Genomic DNA, 15343 nt, shown 5'->3' with positions numbered 1-15343 from the left:
CCTCACCAGTGCCCAGTACAGGGGAAGAATGACCTGCCTGCTCCTGCTGGTCACACCATTCCTGATTCAGGCCAGGATACCATTGGCTTTCGTGGCCACCAGGGCACACCCTGGCTCACGTTCAGACACTGTCACCAGTGCCCCCAGTCTATAATGTTGCAGGGGTTATTGTGGCCAAAATGCAGGACTTGGCACTTGGACTTACTAAACACCATCGTATTGGACCCTGCCCATCCATCCAACTGTTCCAGATCTCTCTGCAGAGCCCTCCTACCTTCCAACAGATCAACATACACTCCCAGCTTAGTGTCATCTGCAGATTTACTAATGAAAGACTCAATATCCTCATCCATGTCATCAATAAAAACACTGAACAGACCTGGCCCCAGCACAGACCCCTGAGGGTCACCACTGGTTTCTGGTTGCCAGCTGGATTGCAGCACCATTCCCCAACACTCTCTGGGCCTGGCCATGCAGCCAGTTCCTAACCCAGCAGAGTGCTCCTGTCCAAGCCCCGGGCTGCCAGCTTATCCAGGAGCGTGCTGTGGGAGACAGTGTCAAAGGCCCTGCTGGAGTCCAAACAGACAACATCCACAGCCCCTCCTGCATCCACCAGGCAGGTCACCTGGTCATAAAAGGAGACCAGGTTGGTCAAACATGACCTACTCCTCCTAAAGTCATGCTGTCTGGGTCTGATACCCTGGCCATCCTGTAAGTGCTGCATGATGGCACTCAATGTAAACTGCTCCAGTACTTTACCAGGTACTGGTCAGGCTAACTGGCCTGTAATTACCAGGATCCTCCTTCCCACCCTTTTTGTGAATGGATGTCACACTGGCCATCTTCCAGTCATCTAGAACCTCACCAGTGAGCCAGGGTTGGTAAATGATGGACAGGGGCTTTGCAAGCTCATCTGCCAGCTCCCTCATCACCCTGGGGTGGATCCCATCTGGGCCCAGGGATTTATGAACATCCAAGCAGGTCAGCAGTTCTCTGACATGGCATACATGGCAGCTTCGAGCATCAGCTGAACTTAGCCCTTACATGCCTCAGAGCTTTTCTTGCTGCTAAAATCTTTGTCTCCGATAAAGAAAACTGCAGGTTCAGCTCAGCATGCCCTCCCTGGGTATCAGCACTGAAACTCACTCCAAACACACACCTTCCTTATCACAGAACTGAGCTGGAACACACAGTCCAAACCAGCTCTGCCCGACAGAATCAACAGAATCTCTTGATAAACCCTACGTTGTTCTACTGGGAGAGGCTGTACTTAATCAAGATATATATGTATACTTAGTGTTTGTTCAATAAATCCCACTTTGCTGGTAGTAACAGAATTGATGTGAATATAATTCCAGACACTCCCAGCCACCACAGCTTGCCAGCAGATTTCAGTCTGTTCACATGAGCATCCTTAAAATGTGGAACCCAAAGAAGCCTAGTGCTGCAGGTAATCTACTGTGAACCAGCCAGAGCAAAACACACAAAGCTATTTATTCCATTGCATCAAGAGGAAAGAAAGGCTCATGTGCTGGACAGCAATAGCTGTCAATGCCACCAGGACATTTTGGACTGGTTTGTTTTGTTGGGTTGTTTTTTCATGGTCTTTCTAAAGGCGCTGTTGGCAAAGTAATTGCTCCCTTCGCTCTTCGTTTCTCTTTCCCCTTCTCCTGCTCATGCATGTCACTTGATGTGACACAACAGTAACCCCAAACAGGATGCACCCCACTGCTTGTGACAGGAGGAGGAAGGGACAGCACAGCACCCAGGGCAACCCTCCAGAAAGGAGAGGCAGCACTGCAGGCTTCAGACAGGACAACACTAAGAAAAGAGCAGAAGAATGGAATGGAAAGCGAGACAGGCTTTAATTCTCTTCTTCTTCTTCTTTTTTGTGTCAGTGCATGTGTGTAAATAAAAATTCCCAAGGCAGAGCACCAAACAGGGACAGTGACAATGAGGGAGAACACTAAAAAGGAACAAAAAATCTCAAGCAAAATGAATCACAGAATCACTAAGGCTGGAAAAGTCCTCCAAGATCATCAAGTCCAACCTTCAGCTGAATAGCACCATGCCCACGAAACCATTATATCCTGTAAAATGTACGTATGTATTCACAGCAGCATCACATAACTGTTTCCAACTACACTTGCACAGGTACCTTTGTAACCTTCTGAACACAGGCCAACTCCAAAATGCTTGTATTTATACAGCATCTATTAGCCCCCAAAAATCTTAGCATCCTGGTTCCAAGCTAAGAAGCAAAGGAGTTTCCCCAGTGTGGCATTGTAGCAATTTAGGCTTGTCTACACAGTGCACACAGGTAATGAATTTATTTGTCTCACTGCTGGGGGAAGCACCGAAGTCCTTCTCTCACAGACAGCAGCTGAGCAAGGCAGGCAAGTTTCTGCTTCGTGGTAACCTGATTACTGTGGGTTGAGACAGGTGCTTGCATACACAGAGCCGTGACAGCAAATGAAGGCACCTGGGTATATTTTCAAATATACAGACACATGTATTTTGTGTGACACAGACAAATGTATGCGTACATGACACAGATCTAACAGCGAGGTCTTTCCTGTTCTTGTGATCTCTTTTCTTCCAGCATGAACATCCTTCAGCAAAGCTCAAGGCTTTGGCGCTGAAAGCCTTCCAACCCCATGAGGATGCTGAGGACTTCACAGAACTGGGTATTTGGTATTTGCCTTAATGTTTAAGTTTCTCTTTATTTTAGTTTTCATATAAAAAACAATTTCTTGTCAAACTCCCCGTTCCCTGTATATTTTCTTCTCCTCTGCCTTCTCTATCTATACAGATGAGAACAACTGCCATTACTGAATCTTACATTATCTTGCATGGGTATTTTCTCCAATGTGGGCACAGACTAATGTCACCTCTTGAGTGCAATTCAGCTTATTTGTCCTGCTAGCTACTAATAGAAAAGACCAGTGTTTAAATGAGTTTAGTTTACTAAACCCAGGTGGGGGAAAAACCCAACAAAATCCCAAACAAGCAAACAAAACCCCTTAATACCTGGTGTCTTATCTTCTGACCCCAATGTGAGAAAAAGCCTTTCACAACACACAAATATAAGCTACCTAGCAGTTTCTGAGCATTCTTCAATTGAAAATCTGATGACGCATTTTAAAGTAGCTACATATTCAAGCTAACCGAAATTATTCATTTATTGATAACTGCAGAAAAGATACTAGGGAAAAAAAAAACCTATTAAAATTTGAAGAAAGTAAAATAAATTAGTCTTATTACAAAGTGGTATTTTTGCTTATCTGAAAAAAGTTTGATAAACATTTCTTTATACAAAGATAAAAATCTGTTATAGTCTGAAAAGAAGTTAAAATTTCTTTTTTTCTTTTTTTTTTAAATGCTACACGTTTTTATTATGTTTGTTTTGGAAAAAAAAGAGGTCAGCAGTTCATGATAGCATCTCCTGTACGACTAGTAAATATACCCAGTCAAGAAACCATCACGCTCATTTTCACAGCTTCTTAGTTCTCCATGCTGTCAGTAGAACAATTTCCTTTTCTACTGAGCAAATAGAGTAATTTCCAGTAACTCACAGCAGCTGAAATACGTTTAAGTACTGAAAAAACCAACCACTTTTTTCTGTCTGACTATTTAAGTTCTATGTCAGAGTTTGGGCTGCCTTTAAATAGAAACAACAGTTAGCACTGTAAGCCAATTCACTGTCCTGACATTTGAGGCATTTCTTTAACTCTGTCTTAAGGGGTAATACTGTTATTTTTCCTGTAGGAACAAGAAAATTCTGGCAGACTTCTTCCCTAACAGCTTCTCAGATGTTCAGATAATGTCATTCAACTAGAACAAGCTTCTGAGAAGGAGCACACGCTTCAGCCAAGTTCCACAGCCTGTTCCCTGCACACCCCACCACACAGCTCATCATCTGCAGCCATTCTTCACTAACACCTGAACTAACACAGGTTTTCGCTACAAATTTCTGGTATCAAGTTTCATGAAAAGGAGTAAACAAACCATTCAGCCACCTCTCCAAAAGGCATTGGAGAAAGAACATTTTCTAGGTAAGGCTTCACAGGGGCAGCGCGGGGAGAGTGTAAGTATGCTCGTCAAGAATCTCATTCATTTCCATTTAACTGCTCACATGTGATGTGCTTCCTTCTGCCTGACTGAAGTTTTCCATAATTACCCACAAACATGACAAACTAAGTGCTGAGCACACAGGCTTTGGAGGCCTGATTTTAACCCTGGACATGCATGAGACAAGAGAAACATGGGTAGGTAGCAAACAGTGCGTGCCTTAATACTCTTCAGAAAGCAGAATAATTTAGCTAACAGAGGTTTTGATATTCTGGTATTCACAGTAGTCCAGGACTGGCCTTTCTTGATGTCACCACTACAGCTGTTCCCTGCAAACTATGCTAGGCAAACTATGGAACCACATGACTACTGTCTTCTTCCAACTCCCGTACTCTGGCTGTCCCCAGGGACATAGCCACTGGAAACAGGAATGGACAAAGTGCAGCCAGCTCAGAGCTTCACAGGTACCAACGGGCAGGAGACACCCAACAGCACACACAGCCCCTTCACTAAAGTTAGAGAAACTCAGCTCACTCAAACTTCTATTCTCACACTCTCCACCAGACACGACAGAAATCCATCAAAAGGTTTAGAAATTACTGAGGGGAGTGCAAGGCCAAGCACTGCACTGTGTGAGCCACCATTTCCACAGCTCCTGAGGCTAAAATAAAACAAAATAAGAAGGCATATAGCAAAGTAACAGTTCCTTTGGGCACTGCTCAAACAATTTACCTTCTCTCCCTCTAAGTGGGAAATGACACAGGAACTGGGGTGAAGATACTGTTCTGGCTTAAGCAGGCACAAGGCCAGGATCTAAAGTCAGGGCTGAACTGCATTCAAAGTTTCTACATTTATCAACTAAAACAGATGGAAGAGAACTGTAATTTGGTTTCCATTTCTTCCCAGCTCTATATCACACAAACTGAAAGACTAGAAGGTTGCTGGTACTATTACGAATTTTATGTTTTGCTGACATTTTAGCTGGAGCAAGGGAAAAAACATTTAAAGGTGCTGAGAGTGAGGCACACACCAAAAGCTTTATTGCAAGCACATTTGACCTGCAGATGCATCTCACATATATGCATTGTTAATACTCTATATGTAGTTCATGGAGTACTTCATTCCACAATTCACGTGTTTGAACAAGTTTCTCTGCAACACATTGTGTTCTGAATAATAGCATCTCCAGAAGGTATCAGTTTCAGAAAAGAAAAAGATTGTTTACACAAATGTGCAGAATCAACTGAAGTAAAAGCTTCAGTGAGCACTAAGCAACATTGTTAACCATGCACTGTTGTAAAAATAAATAAATCCTTTTCAATACAAAGACTACACAATAACCACTCACATGTCTATGAAGCAGAACATTTTGGGGAAGGTACTATTAGAAATTAATGATTGAATGTAGTGTTTATGGTCACATTCCTTAGGCACAACAGAATCACATGGATTTTGTGCAAATATATTTCCCATATTTGAATATTTCCCATATATTAATTCTGCTGCTACTCACGGTAAGGTGGAGCAGCCGGGGCATTAGCAAACCAATTGCTGATTAATAAAATTATTTCCTGTTTTTAATGAGCTTAACTTTTTTCCTCCAGCAGATATTTTACAGATGAAGGTTCTCCGTCTAACACCACAAATGCAAAATTTTTCAAGTCCTCAGAGACAAATTCTGCTCTTGGCTGATTCTGGAAGCCCAGCACAGCCACGCTGTGGATTCGCTGCTGCAACTGAGCTTTGCATTTTTCCTAACGTTACTCACAAACATGTGATCCTGCAGACATCCAACTTCAGATGTAGCACTGGGAGGGAACACAACCACTGAGCATGAAACCACCACATGTGTTACTTTCCACTTGTAAAACACACTGCTGAAGTGGTCACCTACAGCATTCAGCCAAAATTACAACACAAGTTTCAGGCTCCAAGTCACACTGGTCCAGTTTATTCCAGAACAGAAGCCTGGATTCATCCAAGCTGTCACCATGAGCACACGCTAACTCGAAGCATACACAGAGCATACAGAGAGCAAGGGATAAAGCCCTTTGAAAACACAAGGACAATCTATCAGTCAACCAGATGACCTGACCATCCCAAGTCAACAAGGCTTGTAACATGAGACATGTAAACACACCCTCAGTCACCCGAAAACAAATGGTGGAATTGTTTCAGAAAAGGAGAAGACATCCCAGTGCACAAGCAGCTACATACATCCCATGCTCTTGGTACATCCTCATGCCTCATGATCTCACCTGCAGCAGGAGAAGGAAGGAACAGAACCCAAGGATTTGTAGAAACACCTTCTTACAGTACTTGCCAGCATAACCCAAGTGTGAAACATTTCCACTTGAGTGTAACTGTATGTACATGATTCACTCACTCCAACCTCTCCTCAGAAAGATTTCTAATTCAGAGGAAGGAGTTGAAATGCAGGGAGGGGAACCAAGAAAGCGACTGTTCCAAGGGCCTCCCTTTGCTCAGTGAGGCAAAAGACTGCAGCTATCCCCAGACAACCCAGGCCGCCCCACGGGGAGGAAGCGATGCTGCAGGCTGGGAGGAAGCCAAGTGCGCACTGACAGCGCTGACCTCGTGATGGCCAGGACAGGCAGGGCAACCTCGTGATGCCAAATTCTCAAGTCACCATGAGCTCCCAGCCACCACAGGATATGCCAGCAGGAAAGGCACTAAGGGTGACCTTTCACCTGTCAACTCGTTTTGTAATGAGCTTTAACTCCTTCTAAAAAACGAGAGAAAAAATGAGCAGAGGGCTTTTTCACTCCACTCTTATTGTTCCCTATTCCATTGGTGACGGGAAGAAGCTAAGGTGAAGCAAGGGCTAGGCAGAGGTCCCACCCGAGCAGGGAAAAACTTTCCAAGGCACAAAGCCAGGCAGACACAAGCACCCCAACGGTTTTCAAATTATTTCATCATTCTCTGCACTCACATGCACCTAGCATGCTGGGAATATCAATCCAAGTTAATTCCTTCAGATGTGGTGATAATTTAAGTAAATAATCACTGGACAGACTGCCAACCCTCTGATTATCAGCTCCTTCAGTCACTGTACAGACCCAGCTTGCAGCATTGCTTTGTTCAGGGCTAACACCTAATTTTCAAGGACGTGCTGGGTGTTTTAGGAGCACGACATTCCTACCTGGAGAAGCATCTGGGAGACCTAGAGAATGGTGGCAAGGAGGGCTTGGAGAGTAGCCCTTTCAAAAGAGTTTGTCAAAACTATTTCCAAGCTCCAGAGGTGCTCAGTGGAATCTTGTCACTTGTATGTCTCTTTTTCCAACACGAAAATTGATTTTAAGCACTGGAAGGTACATGAAAACTTACATGACAGGAAATGCAAAACAGATTTTGGCAAGAAGAAGTACTTTAAAAAAACAGCAATATATTTCAAAACACAAGCTAAAGTCATCATAGTATAGAGAAAACTGTGCATAAATCAAAGTGAAGTATTTATTAAAACTTGGTGCACTCAAGCTAATGAATGCAACGAAAAAGCCAAAACCATACCCTTCCAGAGATTACAGGAGAGATGGATTTTTATGAAAAAGCAAAACTCGTAAGGACATTAAAGGGCAGAAATTAGCTTAATAAAAGCACAGTAACATTTCAGATGTTTAAGAATTTGAGTAGTCTTAAAAATTATGGCACAAAAGCTTTTTAAATGCATCAGATAATGGGAAAAGATAAAAAGTTGGACCTATTACAAAAGGAGGTCCAGCTAATGCTCTTTTGGAGGATAGACTTTGAGGTGGTGAAATTCCAGGAGTTTTACAAATATTGACAAAGAACCTTGCAGAATGCCAGAAATGAACAAACATCAAAACATGCTGTTTCATTAATATCAGGTTTTGGTCAGGCTGGCCTGATGCACTGCTGAGGAACAACTTTAAAAAGCCTTGTGCAGAACTATTAGGATCAGGAATTTGCTGGCTGCGTTGCTCCCAAGAACTGACACAATTTGGCAAGAGATCCACTTTCCTGGGCTCAGCCAAGCTGTACACAAAGCTACCTGCTCCGGAGAAAAAAGTTCTGTGGGTAAAACTTTTGACTGGAAATACCAATGTAAGAATAACTTTCATATTCCTCCTTCACCTTACTCCAGTCTCCACTTTAAAAAGCTGTAGTAGTCTCTGGCTACACATTAATAAATGTCTCTGAGTCTCTTTGCACTTTATTTCAAGAAATTAGCCTCTTTCAAGAAGCAATTATGCCTTTGTTAGAAAGCACGTACCATTTTTACTGTGCAATAGCTCTGCAGAAGAACTGGCTCATGAAGCATCTTTGTACCAAGCTACCCATTTACAACTCTAGGTTTATTGTAATTCCCTAGATGAATGGCGCTGCCAAAAATTATGTGCAAGGAAACAAATCTCAGGATACCATTTAAAGTCACTGCCACAGAGAACAGAAAGAGTCTGGGCTGATGTGGAATGCTTCAGGAAATACTACTCTGCAGTCAGCCTGAGGCCTTTCTTATCTCAGGAACCTGGCAAACTATCCTCTCAACAAAGTAGCAGCACATATTACTAGAAGACCCCAAGAAAGCACATGTCCAGAACAACCAAAAATTGCTTTCTCCATCATGAAAAACATTTCAATTTATTCTTGTATCTCCCAGCTTGAAAAAAGCACTCGTTCTCAAAAATACCTAGATAACCAAAGCAAAGCCCTAAAGGAAGAATGTGCCCAAAGATAACCCACACCATTGGTAAGACCTGAAACTGGAAGGGGCTCTGTTCCATTACCACACAGCTGTACCTCTACAACAGGTGCTTTAACAAAAGCAAAACAGAGTTTGCAAATATCAGTGGAATGCCCCTCGGGGTGAGGTGGTTCTTTAGAACCTAGATTAAAATAAAAAAAGAGACACAGAAGCTTTTATTGAGCTGTAGTGTAAAAAGAACTCCTGATTAATAATCCCTCTATCCACCAGCTAGGCAGGCAGGATGTCTAGAGACAGAAGGGAACAAGTATTTGAACTTTACACATAAAGATGGAAAAAATCCTCACCGAGTTTCCCTCCTATATAGAGCCCCAAAACGTACAAGTCTCATAGTTCAGTGTCACAAGACAATCCCTCTCCCTCTGCCACATGCTAATAGTGCTCCAAGTACAATCAGGACCCCAACACACTCTCCTGCAGAAACTCTGCTGCAGTCCTTGCAGCTGTATTTACCATTGGAAATACTGCCCACACATCCTGACAAGAATATAAAGCCTCAGCCCTCTCAGTAATTTACTGAGCTTCAGGCTCAATCTACTGAGCCCATTCTGAAGAATAAAAAGCTGGTTGAGTTTCCAGTGACTTACCAGCTTCCTTTTCTCCAAAGGGCTGAAGTGGATCCCTGGAAAGCCAGGAAAGACACCTAAAAATCACTATCTGTAACAGTCAGTAATGTAAATGTGCACTGGAATGTTTTGTGTGCCCATATAATATACAGCAGAAATGCATGGCTGCTTCTGCTTAATTTAAGGAAGTTTTAGTAAGATTATTTCCATCTTAGTGGAACAGGGTGCATTTATTTACTGTTTTAAAGTGTATCTCCATTTTAGACACATACAGCTTACAGCTCACGTGAACACCTTTATGTATTTTTACAACAGGAATACTTTGATTCTAAAGTTCTAGCTCACCTGAAATTTTATTTCCCTAATAACTGTAACAGCCTGAGCCTGGGCTGAGCTCTCCAGTCACCAGGAGCGGCCAGTGCCAGACGTTACAATATGGTCAAGAGATCCTATTTATAGTAAGAGTTACCCTTAGGGAAAATCCACTCACGTGAGTATTATTTGCAGTAGACAGCAGGTACTCTACATCTTGGAATATAAGGGCTTGACTATTCCCTCCTAGAATACTTGCAGGTGTTTCTGTGTTTCTTGTAAACAGATTTTACCACTAAAATTTGAATATTCTTGCTCACCATGTGAATGTCAAGCTGTAGCAAGAGATTTCAGTCTAAGGGCCAAGTCTGCCAACAGCTGTGGAATATGGAAGATCTAAAAAACTAACAAACAGTGGATCTACTGTGATTTCCTAAAGTTTCTTCAGTAAAATAAACTGCACATATATTAAAATACATATATATAAATGGCAAACTGGCACCTCAGCAAATATTTTACAGTAGCCATCTTACTGTTCCCATTACTAAACCTCTTAATTTCTCCAGCACCTAGACCTGAAGGGTTTTACAGAGTCTAGCTAGACTTAGGCTCACAAAATTTCACACACCCACAGCACAGAAAGAGATTCTCGGCAGGAAAAACAAATTAAACAAAATAAAATTTAAAGCCCACCACAAACAAATCAACAGCTAAACAAAATGTTTCCCCTGAAAAGTATTGTTTTATTTTTGAAACAGTGTAAGGCCAGATAAATAGAACTGGTGAATTTTCATAATAAGCCTGACTGAAATGCAAAATATCTTCATAATAAAAAAAAAAAAAGAGTGGTAAAATCATCCTTAAATGTTCCTCTATCCTGATGTCATTACCAGAGTAATTGGGCTCTTCTCTCCAAGTAGATATTATTCACAAAATATAGTAAAAGAATTTATACATTTTTATGGTAGTTATACAGTCACTGCAATAAGAGACCTGAGTTTTCAAAGTGAAGACAGACAGAAATAACAGTGCTCAGAATATTTGGGAAATGCTGTGTTATTTAGACTGTAAACAGGTATAATGTATCAATCCATAAAACATCACCCTGCCCCAATGGAACTGATGAAGCTGTTGCATTCGTGTTCACTGGAACCACCAACAGTCTAAACTCTGAAGTGCTTTTTTCTAGTCTCCAAAGACTCAGCAGTCATAAATAACAGTCCTTATTTTGTGTATTATCTGAAAGTTTCACTGGGAATTGATAATCCTAACAAGTTGTGATCTTAGCTGCAAACTTAGCCCCCTTTGGAAAATGAATGCAGCCATTAGGCAATATGCCTAGAGAGCATCTCTATTAATCTTCAAAAATACTACTTGGCTCTCCTAAGTCAGAGCTAGATCTCCTACCCTCCCCAGAGCCTCATCAGCCTCCCCCTGCAAATTTTACCTGTGGGTCCACCAAAAAATCCCAACTGCAAATTCACCCGTTACCAGCTGTCGGTTCATATCACAAAACGAAAGTGCACTCTAAATTTCAGACCCAGTTTGGCACAGAATGATACAGGTGATGAGGGAAGCACAGACCTTGCCATGTATTTGCTCTCCTCCTTTCCACATGGGTTGATTCTCACATTTCTGCCCCAGGTCTGCACTGCAGCTGTTGCATGAACCACCAATCTCCAGACAAAACCATCAAGGCAAGGCAAAAAGGCAAGACAACTATACAGAGCTCTCCTAGTACCCCTTCCCTTCCCCACCACGGGCTCTAGTCCAGTATTAAGATGATTTGGAAAATAAGATGACATTTACATCATTAAAACATTTTGTTTCTTAGAAAAGATCATTAAAAACAAGGATTTACTCTACAGTGAATATCAGAGAGGTGTGAAAGCAGTTATGGATCAGTGTCTTCAAAAGCTGTGTGAGCTCCAGGTAATGTCCAGGAGTACGTCTTGACTCTTTGAGGACTCATCAATATTTTTTGTCCAATCAATATTATTTGAAAACCCTTGCACTTAGGTAACTGCAGATACACTATTATCCATCTAAACTGTGAAATACTGCAGCTAAAAGCGGTATCTCACCACAGAAAACTAAGCTCATCAGTGACATGTTCCTTTACAGAGCAACACAAGGGCTGAATATTTGCAGGCAGTAAATTTCAGGGCAGCGGGTGGGAGGAGAGCTTCACAACACTGTTAGAAATGCTTCAAGAAGCGCGTAACTCTTACTAATGAGGCAGATTTTATTTGCATCCAGGTAGCAAACCTCACTTTAAAGCGATATTGCGGGTCCTCTCTTTGCCAGGACGCAGACACGGGCATCGCTTTCGAGCGTGGCCATTATTCACGCGTGGAACGGCACAAAAGCTACCTGTTTCCAAGCAAACCAGCCCGCGGCAGCCCCGGGGAAGCCCCAGGCCCCGCAGAGCAGCCGAACGCAGCCTGTCCCCGCTCCGGCCCCCACGGGCAGCGGCCCGGGCCGTGCGAGCCCACACGGCCCCTCGGGCTGCCCCGGGGCCCCTGCCCTGCTCCCCGCGCTCAGCTTGGCCCCGCTCGGCCGATCCAGCGCGGCTGCGGTCAGAGCACGACGGATTCCACTAGAAGCCCCCCTCCTCTCTTGGCCAAAACTTCACGTTCTCTCGCCGTTCCTGAGGCTGCTCCCCGGGGACCTGCCCGCCCGTCGCCCTCCCCCGGCCGCAGCATCCGCGGAGGGGCCCGCGGGGGCCGGGGCCTCACACACGCCGGGGAAGGGGAGGCACCCGCGGGCTGGGGGCGAGGCACGGCCCGGCGCTGGGAGCGGCGGCCCCGGTGGGGAGGCAGCCGAGCGGAGGCACCGCAGCGGCCCCGACGTGGCGGTCCCGGGGGGCTCCCGCCCCGCGCCCGCCGGAGGGGCCCGGCCGGGGCGGCCCCGGGGCTCCCACGGCGGACGGATCCCCCGGGGCTGGGGAGAGCGGATCACGTCGCCGAGGAGCTGCCGACGGGCCAGGGAAGGGTCTGCCAGCCCTCGCGTCCTCCGGGCGGCGGAGGGAGCGAGGAACTCGGAGCAGAAGTTTGGGGCAGGGGAGGAGCGCGGCCCCGTCCCGGTTACCTGAAGACACAGTCGTCGCGGGCGTCTCTGGCCGGGGAGATCAGCCCATGCTTCTTGTTGAAGAGCTTCTGGAAGAGGGTGGGCGGCATTTTGGGGCGCTGCCGCTGCCCCCGGCGCCGAGGCGCTGGGCTCCGCGCAGCGCCGTCCCTTCGTCGCGGCTAGTTCCGCCCGCCCCGCTCCATTCGGTGTCACAGTCATATGACAGAAATTAGTCACCCGGCGCTGCCAGGAGGGGAGGAGGGAGCGAGGGGAGGGACGGAGGGAGCGGGGGCCGGCCGGCCGGCGGGCGGGGCGGGCCCCGTGGGCGGGCCCACGTGAGGAGCGGAGCCCCGCAGACGCCGCGGGGAGCGCTGGCCGGGGGGCGGCTCGGAGTTCCTCCTTTCACCTGCCTCGGCGGCTCCGGCGGCCGCAGCCTGTGCGGGAAAAGCGCCCGCTCCCGGCGGGGCTCAGCCGGGGGCAGGGCCGAGGAATCCCCCGGGGGCGGCGACAACGCGCCGCTGTTGTGTTTTCCTTCTTCGGACGGAAGTTAAAGGCAGGAGCCCCAGGAAGGCGAGAGGAGGTCACGATCGAGGCATCAGATCCCTCTTGTGGCTGTACTCAGCGCCTTCGGGACTCGGCGTGCAGGGGTGCACCAGAGAAAGGTGACGTCTTTTACCCTAAACCTCGAAAATCCAGATCCTGCCCGCTCTCCTTCCAGGTACACGAAGCGATTCTCCTACAGCTGTAGCAGAAAGGCTCAGCTCAGATGCACTGGAGTCAAAACCTACCGGGAAGGCGGAACGCGTGTATTTGATGGCAGAGGAAGCCATCATTACAGGTAAAGCATCCATCCACAAAAGACTATTTAGAACATAAAGCCCAGCAACTGATTCCAAAACAAATTAAAAAAAAAAAAAGTGTGATAGGTTTTGTAAAATCAAAAAGATCTATGCCTTTTTACAAAATTCTTTACTAGTAATACTTAAGTGAAATAGAAACCCTGGTAACAGCTAATAGTCTCCTTCAGTGTCTCACTGTTCAGATACAACCCTGCTAGGAAGTTTAATTAAGGACTGACAAAACTGACTGACTCATCTGCTTTCCCTGGAAAATGGAATTAAGCTAAAACAACGTGTGATGTAAGATTAAATTAAACAGATTATTTTTAAGGCATAATTTAGCGCATGTGTAATGTATCTACATAACGATTCTTCACAATTACCCATCTGCAGGAACTTTATTTTCCATCTACCAGAAGTTGTAGACAATTCTGACACAAAACAGGAACTAATGTTTACATACATCTTTTCCACCTTGTTCTGTATAAAAGACACACATACTTTCCACAGATTTGTACATGACCAATCTTCACATCCTTTCACCATTTGGAAGCCTCCTGGCTTCAAGAGGAGCACATAAATACGGTCTCAAAGATGGAGTCCTCAGGGAACAAAACAAAATGATAGAATTTTGGTCAGGATATGTAACTCAGCTTTCAGCAGTTTAACAACTTAGAGCAATGAAGATTTAGCTAAGCTCAAGTGCCTTACAATTCAAGCTGATGGAGCCCCTTTAAATGTAAGTGAACTTATGTGTACATTCAACATATTTTGATTTGGGCCCCAGACATCTCTTTTCTGTCTAAAGATTATGAACCAAACCAGAACCCTTTGCATGTAAGGCTTTATCCTCCACCGGCCTATACATGTACCTTCGTAGCACTCCAGTACAAGAAACATCTCTCACCATCTCTGAGCACTTGAAGTCAAAGTCTCCTACAACAGCACTGCAGATAACAAGAATAACTGAACAGTGTTAATGAAAAAACTCTTACAGATTTATGTAGAATACATTTACTCAACATGCATCTGCCATGCACAATTCCTGGTGATAAAGGATTATCAGAGTTCTTGCATGGACTGACTTGCTGGAAGCAATTTCATTCAAGCCATTAAGACTTCATCATGTCTGGGATGTGACAGAGCAGCCCTGGTGACACTGAACAGATTCTTCTCCTGAACCACTGCACAAATAACCTCCTCTGTCCTACCCATTAACTGGCCATGACCCATAACCTTTATCTACCAATATGGAAGAGCCAGTTTCCACTCTGAATGAAATTTTATTTAGTAATTTTTCAGCTGAAAACCAAACTATGGGAAAATGCCTTTCCTTTGAGAACAGCAGAACAAGAGAAGAGATTGTTGCAGCCTCAAAATGAATTTCCTTCCCTGGGGCAAAGAGCTAGCCTGGTAATTAATTACACTTTCTCTAAGAGTCAGACAAAAGATGATAAGAAGCAGTGCTTTCATAACTGAAGGGAAGGACAAGAGATTGTGGTTCGTGATATTTCTGTCCTCCTATACAGCCCCATCACATCAAGAAAAACAAAAGCAAGCCCCAGCAATATTCAGGCTGCTACTGCCAATTCCACAGTTACAGAACATATTTTCCTGTCTTGTACTTTCCAATTAGTTTGCCAGTATTAGTCTCTTTGTATAACACTATCAAATGGCCTGGGGCAAAATAAGTGTTTTCTCCTATGACTTCCAGAACACCCTTACAATAAACATATCTTCAT

General features: G+C 44.7%; 1 protein-coding gene across 2 annotated transcripts in view; it reads right to left on the bottom strand.

Moving 5' to 3' along the window:
* FNIP1 (folliculin interacting protein 1) overlaps positions 1 to 12963 on the bottom strand; it is a 64794-nt gene extending 51831 nt beyond the window's left edge. For both annotated transcript variants that reach the window (XM_066197053.1, XM_066197054.1), the window contains exon 1: positions 12784 to 12963. In XM_066197053.1, coding sequence (XP_066053150.1) covers positions 12784 to 12872 — 89 coding nt within the window. In that variant the 5' untranslated portion in view covers positions 12873 to 12963. The remainder of the gene's footprint in view (positions 1 to 12783) is intronic.
* Between the last annotated feature and the right edge of the window lie 2380 nt (positions 12964 to 15343).

This window comes from Chamaea fasciata, unplaced genomic scaffold (genome assembly GCF_029207755.1).
Source record: "Chamaea fasciata isolate MVZ Bird 193981 ecotype frontalis unplaced genomic scaffold, bChaFas1.0.hap1 SCAF_15, whole genome shotgun sequence".
Taxonomy (NCBI): Eukaryota; Metazoa; Chordata; class Aves; order Passeriformes; family Sylviidae; genus Chamaea; species Chamaea fasciata.
This window is presented reverse-complemented; position numbering and strand designations above follow the sequence as displayed.